This window comes from Cetorhinus maximus, chromosome 6, assembly GCF_964194155.1.
Source record: "Cetorhinus maximus chromosome 6, sCetMax3.hap1.1, whole genome shotgun sequence".
Taxonomy (NCBI): domain Eukaryota; kingdom Metazoa; phylum Chordata; class Chondrichthyes; order Lamniformes; family Cetorhinidae; genus Cetorhinus; species Cetorhinus maximus.
The window spans coordinates 134,378,500-134,393,679 of NC_135884.1; the positions used below are offsets into that span (position 1 = coordinate 134,378,500).

At 40.3% G+C, this 15,180-nt stretch overlaps 1 protein-coding gene across 1 annotated transcript in view; it reads left to right on the forward strand.

Moving 5' to 3' along the window:
* Nucleotides 1-651: 651 nt before the first annotated feature.
* pkd1l2a (polycystic kidney disease 1 like 2a) overlaps nt 652-15,180 on the forward strand; it is a 127,476-nt gene continuing 112,947 nt past the window's right edge. Inside the window, exons 1-8 of the mRNA XM_078543021.1 lie at nt 652-733; nt 2,084-2,248; nt 3,243-3,425; nt 3,961-4,071; nt 5,614-5,761; nt 10,730-10,959; nt 12,013-12,417; nt 12,925-13,044. Of these exons, the coding sequence (XP_078399147.1) occupies nt 652-733; nt 2,084-2,248; nt 3,243-3,425; nt 3,961-4,071; nt 5,614-5,761; nt 10,730-10,959; nt 12,013-12,417; nt 12,925-13,044 (1,444 nt within the window). The remainder of the gene's footprint in view (nt 734-2,083; nt 2,249-3,242; nt 3,426-3,960; nt 4,072-5,613; nt 5,762-10,729; nt 10,960-12,012; nt 12,418-12,924; nt 13,045-15,180) is intronic.

Here is a 15,180-nt window from a genome sequence, read left to right on the forward strand (position 1 = left end):
CTGCAAAGAAGACATGGCCCTGAAAGGCAAGAAGACTGCAGCCCACAGGTTTAGTGATGCATCCCTTGAGTGCCTTTTGGACGCCATGGAGGTCTGCTGTGATGTCCTCTACCCCCACTCTGGCCACAGGAGGGGCAGCAATGTTTCCACTCTGACTTGTAGGTGATGGCAGTGGTGATCAGAAGAGGCTATGCAGAAGAGGTTGGCCATCCACTACAGATAGAGGATGAATGATCTCATCTGTGCCGCTAGGGTAACTATCTCATCACTCTAAACTCACACTCAAGCCCATCACACATTCACTGGCATTTCACTCACTGCCAGCTCAAGGTACAACCCCACCCATTCTCTCATACGTACCCTCACATGTCCATCTGGCTTCATCTCCTCTGGACACTGCTTCCTCAGCCTCACCATCTTGCACAGTTCAACATGTGTCCCCCACACACCTTGGGATACCCTCCTTCCACAGCACAGCCCTTGCCCTGGAGCCTCTTAGTTTTCTTGAGGCCACTTCTCTTCCTTCCCCAAGCAAGCCCTAGTCCTGCAGCCATTGAAAAGCCACCCACACCTTATGGCTGGCCTGGCAGGTAGAGCTGCCTGTGAGACCCGCTAAAAGTGATGTGGTGCTATCTGTGAAGCCTGTCACTGATGATTGTGAGTGCTGCCCAAAGCAAGGTGGGCAAACAAACCTTGAAGTCTCAAGCGAAGCGGAGCCCGCCCAGTGCACACGGTACATATGGTGTTCTGAAAGACGTTGGAGTGAGTGCTCGGACAATCCAGCATGGGGGGATGATTCTGGTGGGCTGGGCTTATAATAATTTGCAAATGTATTAAAATGAGGTTCCCGATGTCCAACGTTAGGAATTGTGGCCCACCATTGACGAGCAAAGCGGATGATTGCAAACTGGTTTCACGATATTGTGAAACCAATTTGTGGCCTTCTTGCCATATTGTCCGTTCACGCCGCTGAACACACCTGATGCCAGCAGGCATGGAAAATTACAATTTGCACAATATTTGACTGGGGAGTCACTGGGTCAAATAATCACTGCATAAATAGACTTCAGCTTGAATTTTTTGGCAGCGTCTTTGTGACAGATTGTCCAGCAAAAGAGTCACAGACTGGTTAACCCATTCACTGCTGAATTATTTGTGCAGTCTTTGGAAATCAGTCGCACTGCTGCTGCATTCAATTTCATGGTTTCTGAACATCAATTAAATTCTTTGCAAATATATAAAAGTTTAGGAAAAGGACTTCCACTTATTTTAATTGGTGGACAATCTTCAAATCAATCAATTTCAAAATCCTCAGGGCAAACAGGGAAAGTAACTTTGACTTTTGGAGGTTGTGTAAAAATCAGATTGAAGTCGACGGACAGTCATCAGGCTGTCAAATGTCTTCCTGATCAGCTACAAGGTTGAAAGTTTGATGCTGCATTTATCGTTTCTGTCACTTTGCCTTGACTGTTTCTCTGAGAAGGTTACATGCTGTGCTAGAAAGGACACCTCCTTTTCTTATTTCATGATACAGCAGCACCATAACTACATCAGTGCATGATGGGCTTCTTTCCCATCACACATCATTGCTTCACTCAGAAAGATTCGCTGCCTCTGCTTTCCTTTCTTCTTCTATTAATACTGAGTATTTAAATGGAAACAGTGGTGGGGGCACTTCCCCTCTGATGGGTCTCCCCTGCCCCATTCCCTTCAGTTTCTACCAGTGTGCTGCCAATTACAAGCAATACTCTGGCTGGATTCAGGCCTGAGCTTTAATTTTCCCCATATAGACGTGGGAATTAAAGCCAGAAGTCCTTGGTTAAGGGCTTGTTTATAGAAAAATGTGAAACTCCTTTATCAAAATGGAGCAGTGAGGAAAGGGGCAGGAACATGAGAGTAAATGAAAAATTATAATTTGTTACTCGTTCATTTCTATTTAATCACTTTTACCTGCAGATCAATACTATCAAAGTTGCAGTAAACCCTCAAACATACCATAATATCTTCTCATCTGTACAAATACAAAAGTTAAATTTACGCTTTAAACTTGTACTAATTTTGTCCATAAATGTCCCCTGTACAGCAGTCCTGGCCTGGCTGGATGGTACCAATGTCACATACAATAACTGGTCCCCAGAACATCTGTCCTCTCCATCAGTGACTTGTTCTTACATTCTCAAGAACTCTGGATACCACTGGATGAGCGCAAACGACAGCAACCAAGAATTTTATTTCATTTGTGAATTTGGTAAGCAAGGTTTATTTCCCATTTCTTCAATGACAATGTAGATCCTGGATTAGCATAATCTAGTGTAGCAGAATATTACTGGTTTGTTGCAACATTGTGCTGTGTGCAGACAAAAGAATCTCTTTCTGTAGCTGTCTCTTAGTTTCCATCTCTTCATCTTTCTGTCGATGTTCCAATCTTTCTCCGCATGCGGAGCTTTCTTGTAGTATTTGTTTTCCAGTTTACACATCTTTGTCTCCCTTTCCAACATTATTCTTAAGCCTATCCCCCTCTTTGCCTCCCATGTCTTTTGGATGTCTTCCAGAACCTCTTTATTTATGTCACAAATGCTCCTTTTACAGTTGGACTTGCTGTTTTTTACTTAAGACCCATAGGCCTAGAAACTCGTTGATGCCATGCAGTTTATCGGGCATAAATTGGGCACCTAAGCCTCCAATATGTGTGCACATATTCAGCACTGAATGTTCACCACCCACCATTTTGGTAACCTGTATTAGAACCTCCGATCCCTACCTGAAACAGGTGCATAAATTGAGGTGCCTGTGCATCGACCACAGATTCCTCAAGTGAGGACTTGTCCTGAGTTTGGAAATTGTAGGAGAAGAATCAGAAGGAGAGTATGTGTGCCCAATGAGCATCTCTCCAAATTCATTGGCAGTTTGTCATATTTGAAAATATAAGAGAGTTGCAGAAGTCTTGGGTGTCTAGACACTCAGGGGAGTGAGGAACAGCTGAAATTGGAAGCTCCTTGTCAAACAAGCTTCTTTAAGCCAGTTGTTGGAGATATTGGAAGATGGGATGGGGTAAACTTTAGAATTTTCATTTTTATTGTGTTATAGGTTTTTACTACTTATGCCATGTAGTGCGAGAGGTGGGAAAGCAACATGATGTAATAAGAAGGCTGGTGGGAGCTGACAACTAATAATGTAACATTTCAGTTTTTGAAAAGATATGACAATTTTATTTATCTTATGCTGTATTATCTTTGTATTAGAGTCTGACCGAGCATTTGCCTGTGATCACTTTAATGCCACGCTACAGTGTCAGTCTGGGAAGGTGATTGAAATCAATAGCAGTTTTTACGGTCGTAAATCTCTCTCCTACTGTCCCTTGGAGATTGTAGCTCCAACTGAGTCACAAGAATGCAGCTGGATTGATGTGAGAGAGAAAGTAGCAGGTAACATTTTTGTGATAACTCTCTAGGGATTAATTACCATGTGTAGAATTGCTCAGAATTTCCTATTCGTTTTTTCTGCTGTTTCTGTTTGTTTAGAATTAAAGTTGGAAACTTTAGATGTTTGTACTTTATATAAAGCCAGTGCTGATATCCTTGGAATGTGTCTCGTTCTTTCATGCTGCATGTTTTACAAGTGATTTTGTCTCTATTCTTCATGATCTCCTATTCCAAAAGCTATTCCCTATTTGAGACCATAGTCCCTGAGGTCTGTGTCAATGCCACTGTGGTACCAGCCACTGAGTTCTGCATAAGAGATACATGGATTAATTTACTCTTCTGTTTTTTTTTACAGCTTCAGGAAAATCATGGCTAAATCTTGTACATTATTTTGTGTGGACCTAAGATAATTAGTGATCTTTCATATCAAAGTTGTTGTACAACCATGTGGGCTGATTTCTAGAATGTTCATTTTGGGGAACCGGAGAGCTCCATATTTATTTAAGGTGAAAATATAACCCAGAATTTTATCTTTAAGGTCAGTGCCATGGGCTACAGGCTTGCCAAGCTACTGCCGATAAGGAATCCTTTGGAGATCTTTGTCCAAGACTAGGCAATTACCTTGTCATAGACTATCATTGCAAAGAAGGTGAGAAATGCAACGGCAAAATGCCTAATGCCAACATTCTTCAAACTATTAATAGCATGAAATCACATTGCGTGAAAGCATTGTACTAACCCTTAGGTGTTTGCATGTAATTCTTTTTCTGAATTAATGGAGATATTCGGACTTTGCTGGCAGATCAAAACCCACTGTAATCAGGAAAAAACCCCATCAGCCGGAGCACAAGAACAAAATGGCCATTGAAGAAGCTGTAAATAATGTCAACGATGTAAGGCAGGTTCTCAAAGAAGAAACCATCAATTTCATACCCTGCATTGCATAAAAAGTTACCTCCCTGTACAATGGTCAACTATGCAAACCCAATATTGACAAATGCTGCACTCAATTTCCATTTATCTCCTTCCTTTCCTCCAGATGAATTATTATTCAAAACAAAAGCAAGAACATTATTTTCTGGCCTTATAACTATTATGTATAAATGTTTTGTGTGTGTAGCTTTACTGCTGTGCTCTTTGTGTGTTCTTGAACTTAATTTAATCCATCTTCTATGTGCTGCTCTAGTGACTGAAGTGAGCAAGTCAGTTGTGTGTTAAACATCAGTAGAAGATGCTTGAGACTGGAACACCCTTTACTGCCCTCAGTTGGATTGACCTAGCTGTTGGCTCTGCCAATGCTGCACTGTTGGAACTTGCAGCTTACCTAGTTTTTGCAACTTGTAGACTCAATAAAAAGGAATGGAAGGAGGTTGGGTGTGAAGCTGCCCATAAAAGTAGCATTTAGCTCTGAGCCAAATCCCACTATGCCTCTGCCACTGATCCCTGATTCCCTGTTGCCATTTGTCTGTTTGACACCAGACCGAAAGGTTCTAATAAGTTCTGTGAATCCTGTGACGATTCTTTGTTCAAGGAAATCTTCCAGTATCTGGAAAGCACAAAGTACGTGCTTCATTGTGAAGTTCAAGGCCTAAAATTACGGTATGCTCCATGGTGAACTGTAATGCCCCAGGTGTGGCTTGTGAACTGCTGTTTCAGGTTTTTTCTTTCCACCACTACCTCTTCTTGCTTCCCTGTGGTTGCAGTGAGTGGTAATGACATCATTGATAGATGCTGCTTTGGATTCTTGAGCCTTATGTTACCAGGAATTTGATTCACATCCTTGGGGCTCTATCCTTTTTAAGATGGTGTAGGATGCAGTGATTCAGTACTATAATCTTCCCTTTAAATATTTTTAAGCTTATTTGTTTGCATAAAAAACCATGAATGTGCAACTGTGCATCCTGAAGGATTTAATTTAACAATGTTAATTTTGACCAACACCCAATGGTGTTGGGTGTTGGTCAAAATGTCATTCTATTCACATTTCTACATCATTAGTATTTTGTACAATGGCGAGCATGCTGATTTTTGAGGTAGCACAATATTTTTCTGGTAACACATTTTGCAATGTGGAAGTGAAATGCTACAATATTGCTCCCTCCAGCCTGCAAGGAGACAACCCACCTCAGTGAAGTTGTTCTGCAGAATAAACCACGCATAAGCCTTAACGTTTGTGTGATATTTTACTTAGGTCTCCGTTTGCTGGTTGATGACGTGTACTCAATTCTAGAAAATGTCACAATCTCTTCAAAGTGGTTGCTCCATCCATATTCTGGAAACCTCACCTGCATACTTAACACTGGCGATGGCTTTGTGATTGATCCCTATAATCCACTGCAGTGAGTATTGCTTGAAAATGAGATTGGCAGAAGTAATTGATGTTTATATTAGTAATCTAGAGTTTGGTAAATCTTTTGATTTATTTAAAAATAGCTCAAACAACTCGGACTGTCCACGCATCTATTTTTGTCCTTCATTTTGAACATCTCTCCTGTCTAAATTCTGGAGTGAGATACAGGGCGTGAATGGCCCTGTACTTAATCAGGCTGTTCAAAACCAATGGCTGTATGTTCTTTTTCTCAGCAATTCTCGGTAACTATGTATCTATAGTTACAAACTCTTAATTTTATTTAAGCTAAGCATGAAACTTAAAGCGAACACCACTTGGAGGAAGCACTATATGTAGCAAAGGCATAGAATGTACTCTGGGTAGAGGACAATGCCCATCACAAAGAGTGACTCAGTAGCACCACTACTAGCTAAGCTTGCTGAGTCCCAAAGTGTGTATCTGCCAAACTGGGCATGCAGCATGTGGTGACAGAATCAACACAAAGGAGAAAACATATTTGAGCAACCTACCTGTAGCAAATGCTTCTGACCAAGAGAGTATGGGCAGGAGCGACCACCACACAATCCTTACGGAAACAAAGTTCCATCTTCACACTCAGGACACGCTCCATTGTGTTGCGTGTTATGATCACCATGCTAACTACGATAGATTCAGAACAGATCGAGCAGTTAAAAAAGGGCATCCATGAGGTGCTGCGGGTCAGTGGCAGAATTGTAATCCACCATAATCTGTAACCTCATGGTTCAGCATACACCTCACTCAACTATCACTATTAAGCCAGGGGACCAACCCTGGTTCATTAAGGAGTGTAGGAGGGCATGCCAGGACTAACATACCTAAAAATGAGGTGCCAATCTGGTGAAGCTACAACTGGAATTACATAGAATCTACAACATAGAAACAGGCCTTTTGGTCCAACTGATGTATGCTGCAGTTTATATCACACACAAGACTCCTCTCACTCTAATTGCCTCTTTCCACTCTGCCCGTCTGTTCTCTTCTCCCTCGTGTCTTCTTGAGCTCTCCACCCAAAGGCAGGTCCAACCCACAGGACTGCGATCTCCACCACAGGTAGGGAAAAGAGGCAGGCCACAACTCCACCCAGCCAGAATGGGGATCAAACCCCATGTTGTTGGCACCGATCTGATCTACACCGACCATCCAGCCAATTGCACCCCTGCCCCAGCCGCCACACCCACTCCCCAAGGAGGCGGGGTTGCTGTGGCAAAAAGCACTTTTACATGTTATAATCTAGAGCAATGATAGAGATTCCAAATTATTTCCATCACAAAGCTGACTAGGGAGCTCTCCAGTTCTTACCACCTGCCATTGGTGTTATGTTGGAAATATTTGCAAATTGATACTCAACCTGTTTGTTCACATCATGAAAACACCTTCCTTCACAATTAAGTCCTGGGGTGGGACTTGAACCCAAAACTTCTGGCTTAGAGGTAGGAACACTACCCACTGTGCCACTAGACCTCTTCCCTCATGTATGCATCCTTAACTGCATCAATGCCATCTGCTTCAATAACTCCATGTGGCATTGAGTTCCACATTCTTATCACTCTCTGTGAAGAGTAATTCCTCTTAGATTATTTATTTCATCATTTAATGGACAGCTGATACTTATTTATATTTATTTATTTAATGGACATCTGATAGTTATTCATTTATTCATATTTATTTATTTAATGGACAACTGACATATATGTAAATCAGTAAATGGAAGAAAGGGAGGAACTCAGGAAAATGACAATCACCAGGGAAGTGTAATTGAGGAAATTACTGGAGCTGCGGGCTGACAAATCCCCAGGTCCTGACCCTCATCCTAGGGTCTTGAATGGAGTGGTTAGTGAAATAGTTGATGTGTTGGTTTTAATTTTCCAAAATTCCCTCGATTCGGGGAAGATTCGATTAGATAGGACAATAACAAATGTAACTCCTTTATTCAAAAAGGGAGGGAGACAGAAAGTGGGAAACTACAGGCCAGTTAGCCTAACATCTGTCATAAGGAAAATGTTAGAAATTATTATTAAGGATGTTTTGGATGGCACTTAGAAAAGTTTAAGGCAAGCAGACAGAGTCAACATGGTTTTGTGAAAGGGAAATCATTTTTAACCAATTTATTGGAGTTCTTTGAAGGAGTCACATGTGCCATGGATAAAGGAGAACCAGTGGATGTGCTATACTTAGATTTCCAGGAGGTATTTGATAAGATGCCACATCAAAGGTTATTTCAGATAATAAAAGCTCATAGTGTAGGGAATAAGATATTGGCATGGATAGAAGATTGGCTAGCTAACAGGAAACAGATGATAGCCATAAATGGGTCTTTTTCTGGTTGGCGGGATGTAATGAGTGCTATGCCACAGGGATTCTTGCCGGAGCCTCAACTTTTTACAATTTATATAAATGACTTGGGTGAAGGGGCAGATGGTATGGTTGTTAAATTTGCTGACAACACAAAGATAGGTAAGAAAGTAAGTTATGAAGAGGCTGTAAGGATGTTGCAAAGTGACATAGATAGGTTAAATGAATGGGAAAAGACCTGGCAAATGCGGAAAAATGTGAAATTGTCCATTTTGGCAGGAAGAATAAAAAAGAAGCATATTATCTAAATGGTGAGAGGTTGCAGAGCTCTGAGATTCAGATAAGTCTGAGTGTCCTAGTGCATGAATCACAAAAGACCAATATGCAGGTATAGCATGTAATTTGGAAAGCTAATAGAATGTTATCATTTATTGTGTACGGAATTGATCACAAAGGTAGGGAGGTTATGCTTCAGTTATACAGGGCACTGGTGAGACCATATCTGGACTACTGTGTACAGAATTGGTTTCCTTATTTAAGGAAAGATGTAAATCCGTTAGAAACAGTTCAGAGAAGGTTTACTAGGCTAATACCAGGAATGTGCGGGTTGTCTTATGAGGAAGAGTTGGACAGGTTAGGCTTGTATCCACTGGAGTTTAGAAGAGTAAGAGGCAACTTGATCGAAACCTTTAAGATCCTCAGGGGTCTTGACAGGGCGGATGTGGAGAGGACGTTTCCTCTTGTGGGAGAGTCTACAACTAGGGGTCACGGTTTGAAAATAAGGGGTCGATCATTGAAGACAGAGATGAGGAGAATTTTTTTGTCTCAGAGGGTTGTGAGTCTTTGGAACTCTTCCTCAAAAGGCAGTGGAAGCAGAGTCTTTAAATATATTTAAGGCAGAGCTAGGTAGATTCTTGATTAACAAAGGGGTTAATGGTTATCGGGGGTAGGCAGGAAATTACAATCAGGTCAGCCATGATTTTGTTAAATGCCAGAGCTGGCTTGAAGGGCCGAATGGCCTACTCGGTTCTTAGTTTGTGTGTTCATACATATGTATGTTCGTATTTCCCCTTGTACCTATTATGAACCACTTCATCATTTAAAAGATCTCTGTCAGGCCCTCTCTTAGTTTTCTCTTTTCCCAAGAAAAGAGCCAAGCTTCTTCAATCTTCCCTGAGAACTGTATCCCCTCAACTCTAGTAACAACCTTGTAAATATTTTCTGAATTTTCTCTAATCCTTCAAATTTTTTTGTGTAGTATGGAGACCCGAAAGGCATTCCATGTGGTCGAACCAACATTCTACATAATTTTTCTCTTTTGCATTCATTGTGGCCTACTTGAGATGCTGCTTCTGTTGATTTATATATCTGTATTCTCAGATCCCTTTAATCCTATACCCCACTTAGTTTCTTACCTCCCTGGGAATTAATGAGCTCCTTATTCTAAAATGAACTATCTCACACTTCACTATATAGAACTTTGTTTGCCATTTATCCACCCACACTGTGAGTCTGTTTATATCTTTGTGTATTTTGGTTCTGTCCTCTGCATTATTTGCTACACACCCCAATTAGGTAGCTTCAAGTTTCAACAGCACACCTCCAATTTCTGAATCCAATTAATTTATGGATATGGTGAACAGCAGTAGTGCCAGCAAAGATCCCTGTGGGACAGTGCTTCCCATTTGCTGGCAGTCTGAGAAACCTCCCTTAACTACAACCCTTCTTTTTTTCTGTTTTGTAGCCATCTCTCAATCGATTCTGACTCCACATGCTTCTGACCTTCATCATGACGTCTTATATGGCACATTACCAAAGGCCTCCTGCGAGTCCATTTATATATCACATGTAACATATTGTCCTGTCTACTTTTTATGTTCTATTGTCAAACAACTCTTTTCATTTGCATCAGTGCTGGCAAACAATACTGGAAGTACCATTGAGAAATGGAGAGCTGGTGAATTCCTCCCAAAGATTTTTGTTCTGCTTTCGGCTGGAGCTCCCTGTAACTAAAGTATAATTTAAGCAGAAAATTATACCCTGTATATTCCATTCTCTCTGTGTACCAGCTGCAGACCTATCTGATTGATTTAATTTTCTCTGATTCTATTGGCATGGTAAGCAACAATAAATGGTTGCATCACTCAATTATTCAGGTCTGCATACACTTCAGATTATAATGATGGGAAGGTGATTCACTGCCAACAATACCAACAACATGCCATTATTAAATATTAAAAGCATAAGTTGTTTTTTTCTAGACTGACTGAGCTTGTACTTTGGGGTGAGTCCGAAATACAGAAATATATCTAATAAAAGCAATAGGATCCTTCAGCTCTTTTAATGCTGGAATGAAAATCTGAAGGAACATTATTTCTTTTCTTTTCCAAATATGAAAATTTATGACAAGGCAAACTAACCAGAATACCACAGATTTGAAGTTTTTTGGTAAGCTTAGTTCCATTGTAAAAGACCCCATTGTGGCAACAATACATTTCAAATATCACTACCTAAGGAAATGTAACAAAGGCATTTATAGGGAAAGCCTTGACTTAACCACCACAGAGCTTGTAATAAGAAAGTGATTCTCCTCACACTTACCTGTTGTAGAATTCAACTGGATTGTTTTCACTGTTTTGTATAGGCCTTCTAGCAATGTGACACACAGATACAGTACCCCAGGACTCTTCACTATCAATGTTGAATGTACAACTAGCGAATGGCATGTGACAGCCCAGGAAACTGTGTCCATCCAACAGCCAATCAGTGGTTTTGGAATAATTAAATGTTGCAATGTTAATCAATCAGAAGACATTAATAACTGCACAGTTCTGTATGGGGACCCGTTGTGGATTCAGCTTGAAGTTGAAGAAGGTACAGTTTACTTTACATGAGTAGTATGAATGAATATATGCATATTTTATGCATGTATTTATCCTGTGATATAAAATAACCCTTGATTCTCATTACATGATGGTCATAATGAAAGAAATGCTGTACAGAAAAGTACCCTATAGCTGTCTATAGTAAAACTTGGACAACGTTCAGGCATGAGCAGACAAGAAATAGATCTTATATGTGTCACATAAAAATCAAGGAATGAACATCTCCAACAACTGAAGACCCAAGCACCTCCTCCTAAGCTTCAATGGTATCACTGTTGATGAGTAGTCACAGAGGTCAAAGGGGAAGAAAAGAGAGGAGGTCTCAAACAAATCACTGTGAGGATTGGGAAGATGGGAGATGGCAAGGATTTTACAGGAGAGGTGCTGGGAGAGGGTTATGTCCTTAAGTGAGGAAAAGGTGCCAGAGAGAGGCATGGAGAAAGGCTCGGATAGGATATTATGATCATGGAATTGCAACTTGCAGTAAGGGATTTACCAAGAGTGCCACAGGAGATGAGAATGGGGAACAATAAGATTATTGAGAGGAGTTTACAATTTGGTGACCAAGTTTGTGACCACCAAAAATCTTTGGTATAGAACCTTTGAAGACCAGACAGGTCAAGGGAGACATGTTTATTTCAAGGGCAATTTCAACAGCATTGGTTACCATATGGATACAACGATAACAATTATTGAAAGTCTATGGTTGTTTGAAAATTAGTTCCACTTTAAATAATATAAAAATGTTGTACCCCACTGTCACCTGGATGTTCTGCTTGGGTCTCCAGATCTACTGTTGTAACTTCATCAGAAATCAGCAAAATCCTTAAAACTGCTGCATTAATGGACGAAAGCTGCTGTTTCTTCAGAGCTCTACTGATCTGCTGCCAAAGTTACAACAAAAGATAGGGAAGATCCTACAAAACTATCTTGCAATATGTATACAATATAAATGTCTGCTTATTTTATGGTGTTGAGCTCTATTAAAAGAGTCCAATTAAATAAGATAAGAATAACTATACACAGCTTTCTGCTTTCACAGGTACAAATGTGACCTATGTCATATTAGCTGGAGCTGTTACCCTTTACACATTCACTGTGTTCAGTGGAATTATTCCTCAGAATGCCACGATAGAAAGTGCTGCCCAGCATCAGATAGGTCCAGGCATACATCAGCTAACCATTCTTGCCAAGAATAATGTGACAACTCAAGAAGTATCTCAAAATATTACAGTTGAATTGGTGGAGCCAATCATGGGCTTGGAGGCTTCAGTAAACTCAGCTGTTCTGGAGGTGGGAAATGATCTCACTATGAACATCTCAGTCTCCTCTGGTGCCCCAATTGAGCTACAGTTTGAATTTATTGGTCCTAATGAGACGTTTTCTGAAGCCATTGAAAATCCTGATGGAAAACTGGGGACTTACAGCATTCCAATGAATTCTGAAGGTAACACACATTCCTTGTCTTTTAGCAGAATGGTTTACCAGAATGTCTGTATTTACTGATCTATTATTAACCGAATCATTACATGGTTTTATGATCCTACAATAAATAAGGATTGACTTGAGTCAAGTTTTACATAAAATGCAAAATTTAACACATGGCCATGGGTGCACTAATATCTATGAAATTATCAAAACTGTGGCCCCAGAATCTCAAGGGAGACTAGTAGAAACTCTGGGGAAATGATGTACACAGGCATTTTCAGGCACTTACACCTATTCTTTGGAAACTCTGCTAAGAATCAGAAAAATTCCCATGGGTTTAGGGTCATTATCTTTAATGTACTAATGGGTGATTTTGATTGAATAATCTTTCTTACTTCATCCTGATGAAAACACAAATGCTTATTTAGCTGGTCAACAAGGTAAGTGAAAACTAGGAATCACTGTCAAGTTTGAACTACTAATTCTAATTATACTGATTTCGCCTTTACTTTCCATCCATCTGCAGGTACTTTTCTGGTTAGAGGGAAAGCTGTCAATGCCTTTTCGTGTATTAGTTTTAATATTGGAAATATCAGTGTTGTGGCAAATACCTCAGCTCTGACGCACCATGATATGGATCCTGGAGGTAAATACTTCTAAATTTTATTTGCTTAAAAATAACATTATTCTTTCCTATGGCCCCTGTAGATTTTCACCCCTTTGTATCTTCTCTCGACTTGCAGGGCAATCAATGTACCATAGAACTATGCTTCTGATATCTATTCACCCCATACTCAGCCAATATATATAGTTAAGATGCCAGTCTTGATTCAGTGGTAATACTCTCGCCTCTTATTCAGCAAGTTGTGGATTCCAGTCTCACCCTGGTGACTTGAGCATATCTTTGGTGTACTCTTGGGGAGGTCTTGTGGCACAGTGGGTAGTGCTTATGTAGTCTCTGAACCAGAAGCTTTAGGTTTGAGTCTGACCCCAGGACTTGATGGCCAAGGAGGGTGTGTTCATAATACAGCCAAAAAATGTTGCGCATCAACCTGCAAATCCTTCCAACATCTGCCAATGGCAGGCAGTAAGAGCAGGAGAGATTCCTAGTCAGCCATGTGAGGGAAAGAAAGGTGGAGCCTCTATCATCACTATCCATAGCTCCAGGCTGCAACATGCATGTGAAAAGTGCATGTAGCCACAGCAATTTGGACTCCCTGAGTGAGTTATAACACACCACCACCAAGCTGTGACCCCCAATGCTTCCCATTCCTCCCAACTACCCAATATGTAGGGGGTGAAATTGGATATGTTTGGGGATGAAAATCAGCTGGAATTGCTTCTGCCACCTGTATATGAATTCCATTGAAGTCAATGGAACTGAATATTGGGTGGAGTGCATAATGAGTGACTGATGTGATTCTGTTTGTTTTGCATTATTTATAAAGCCCATGTCCCATTTCCCCCCATAATAATTGTATCTGAATCTGTAGGCAGTGCATCCTGTTGTTTATTAGGGAGAATATACTTCCTTTTTCTTTATTAGCCAACAAACAGTAATCCTTTCACTCCATATAACTACTGCCCAACTCTGTCATCCCTCCTCAGTATGGCTTTATTTTTTACTATTCGGTCATGGGATGTGGGTGTCGCTGGCTAGGCCAGCATTAATTGCCTAAGCCTAATTGCCCTTGAGAAGATGGTAGGAAGATGCCTTCTTGAACCACTGCTGTCCATGTGGTGTAGGTACACCCACAGCTATTAGTGAGGGAGCTCCAGGATTTTGACCCAGTGACAAGGAAGGAACGGTGATATAGTTCCAAGTCAGGATAGTGAGTGGCTTGGAGATTCTTAGATTAATAATAAGATTCTTACACTTTCTTTTCCAAAATAAATTGTGGTTGGTACAAAATGCTCATTTGCAATTAGAATTCATTGTTATGTGAAGTTCAAATGTATAATTAATTACTTTAAATACCCTGGCTAAAAACTTCAACATGGGTAGTTCTTCATCAGCCGATGAACAATGGGAATATATTCCCTTTCAACTCAAGGTATTCCACTGAAAGCTATTAATGGTATTAGGGATCCGTTGAGTTATAACAAACATGTGCCCACTTTTGGGAACAAAATTATTTTGAAAATTTAAACCTAATTTGGTAATAGCACATTGGAGAAGCCCAGTAGAAAAAAAGGTTTATTTAATGCATTGGTTTCTTTCCAGTATTGAACATGTATTGGCAATAGGCCTCGCACGGTATTGCTGCATGCTTGGCATTACTGAACGCAATGTGAAAAAGTTTTTGAGCTGAGAAATTGCTGCTTTTGTTATTAGTATTGTTATGTCCAGTGCAGGTATGTAGATATTACACATTTTAAAGTTATTTTTAAAAGCCACATTTTTAAAGACTGCAAAAGCTGGCATCTGGGGATCACCAGACTTCTCCTGTGAATTGAAAGTATCTGTTTCCAGAGAGAACAAAAGAATACATTATTGACTGATATGACATGTTGTGGGTCAGACCAAAAGGTAAATGAAACCCTTCAATACCTCATTATAATATGATAGTGTGCCCTTCAAACACTAAAGCCTTTGGCATTCTGAAACCATGGGTGTGAAAAGTCACAGTTCAGAATGCTTATCGAATTGACGCACCATTTTATTTGGACAATGACTCGGCACTAGATACGAGGTCACATAGTTAAGGCTTTGCTTCTTTAAAACATAACAGCAGACTTCCAGCAGAATTTCATTAGAGAGTCCACAAAATACATTCAAAAG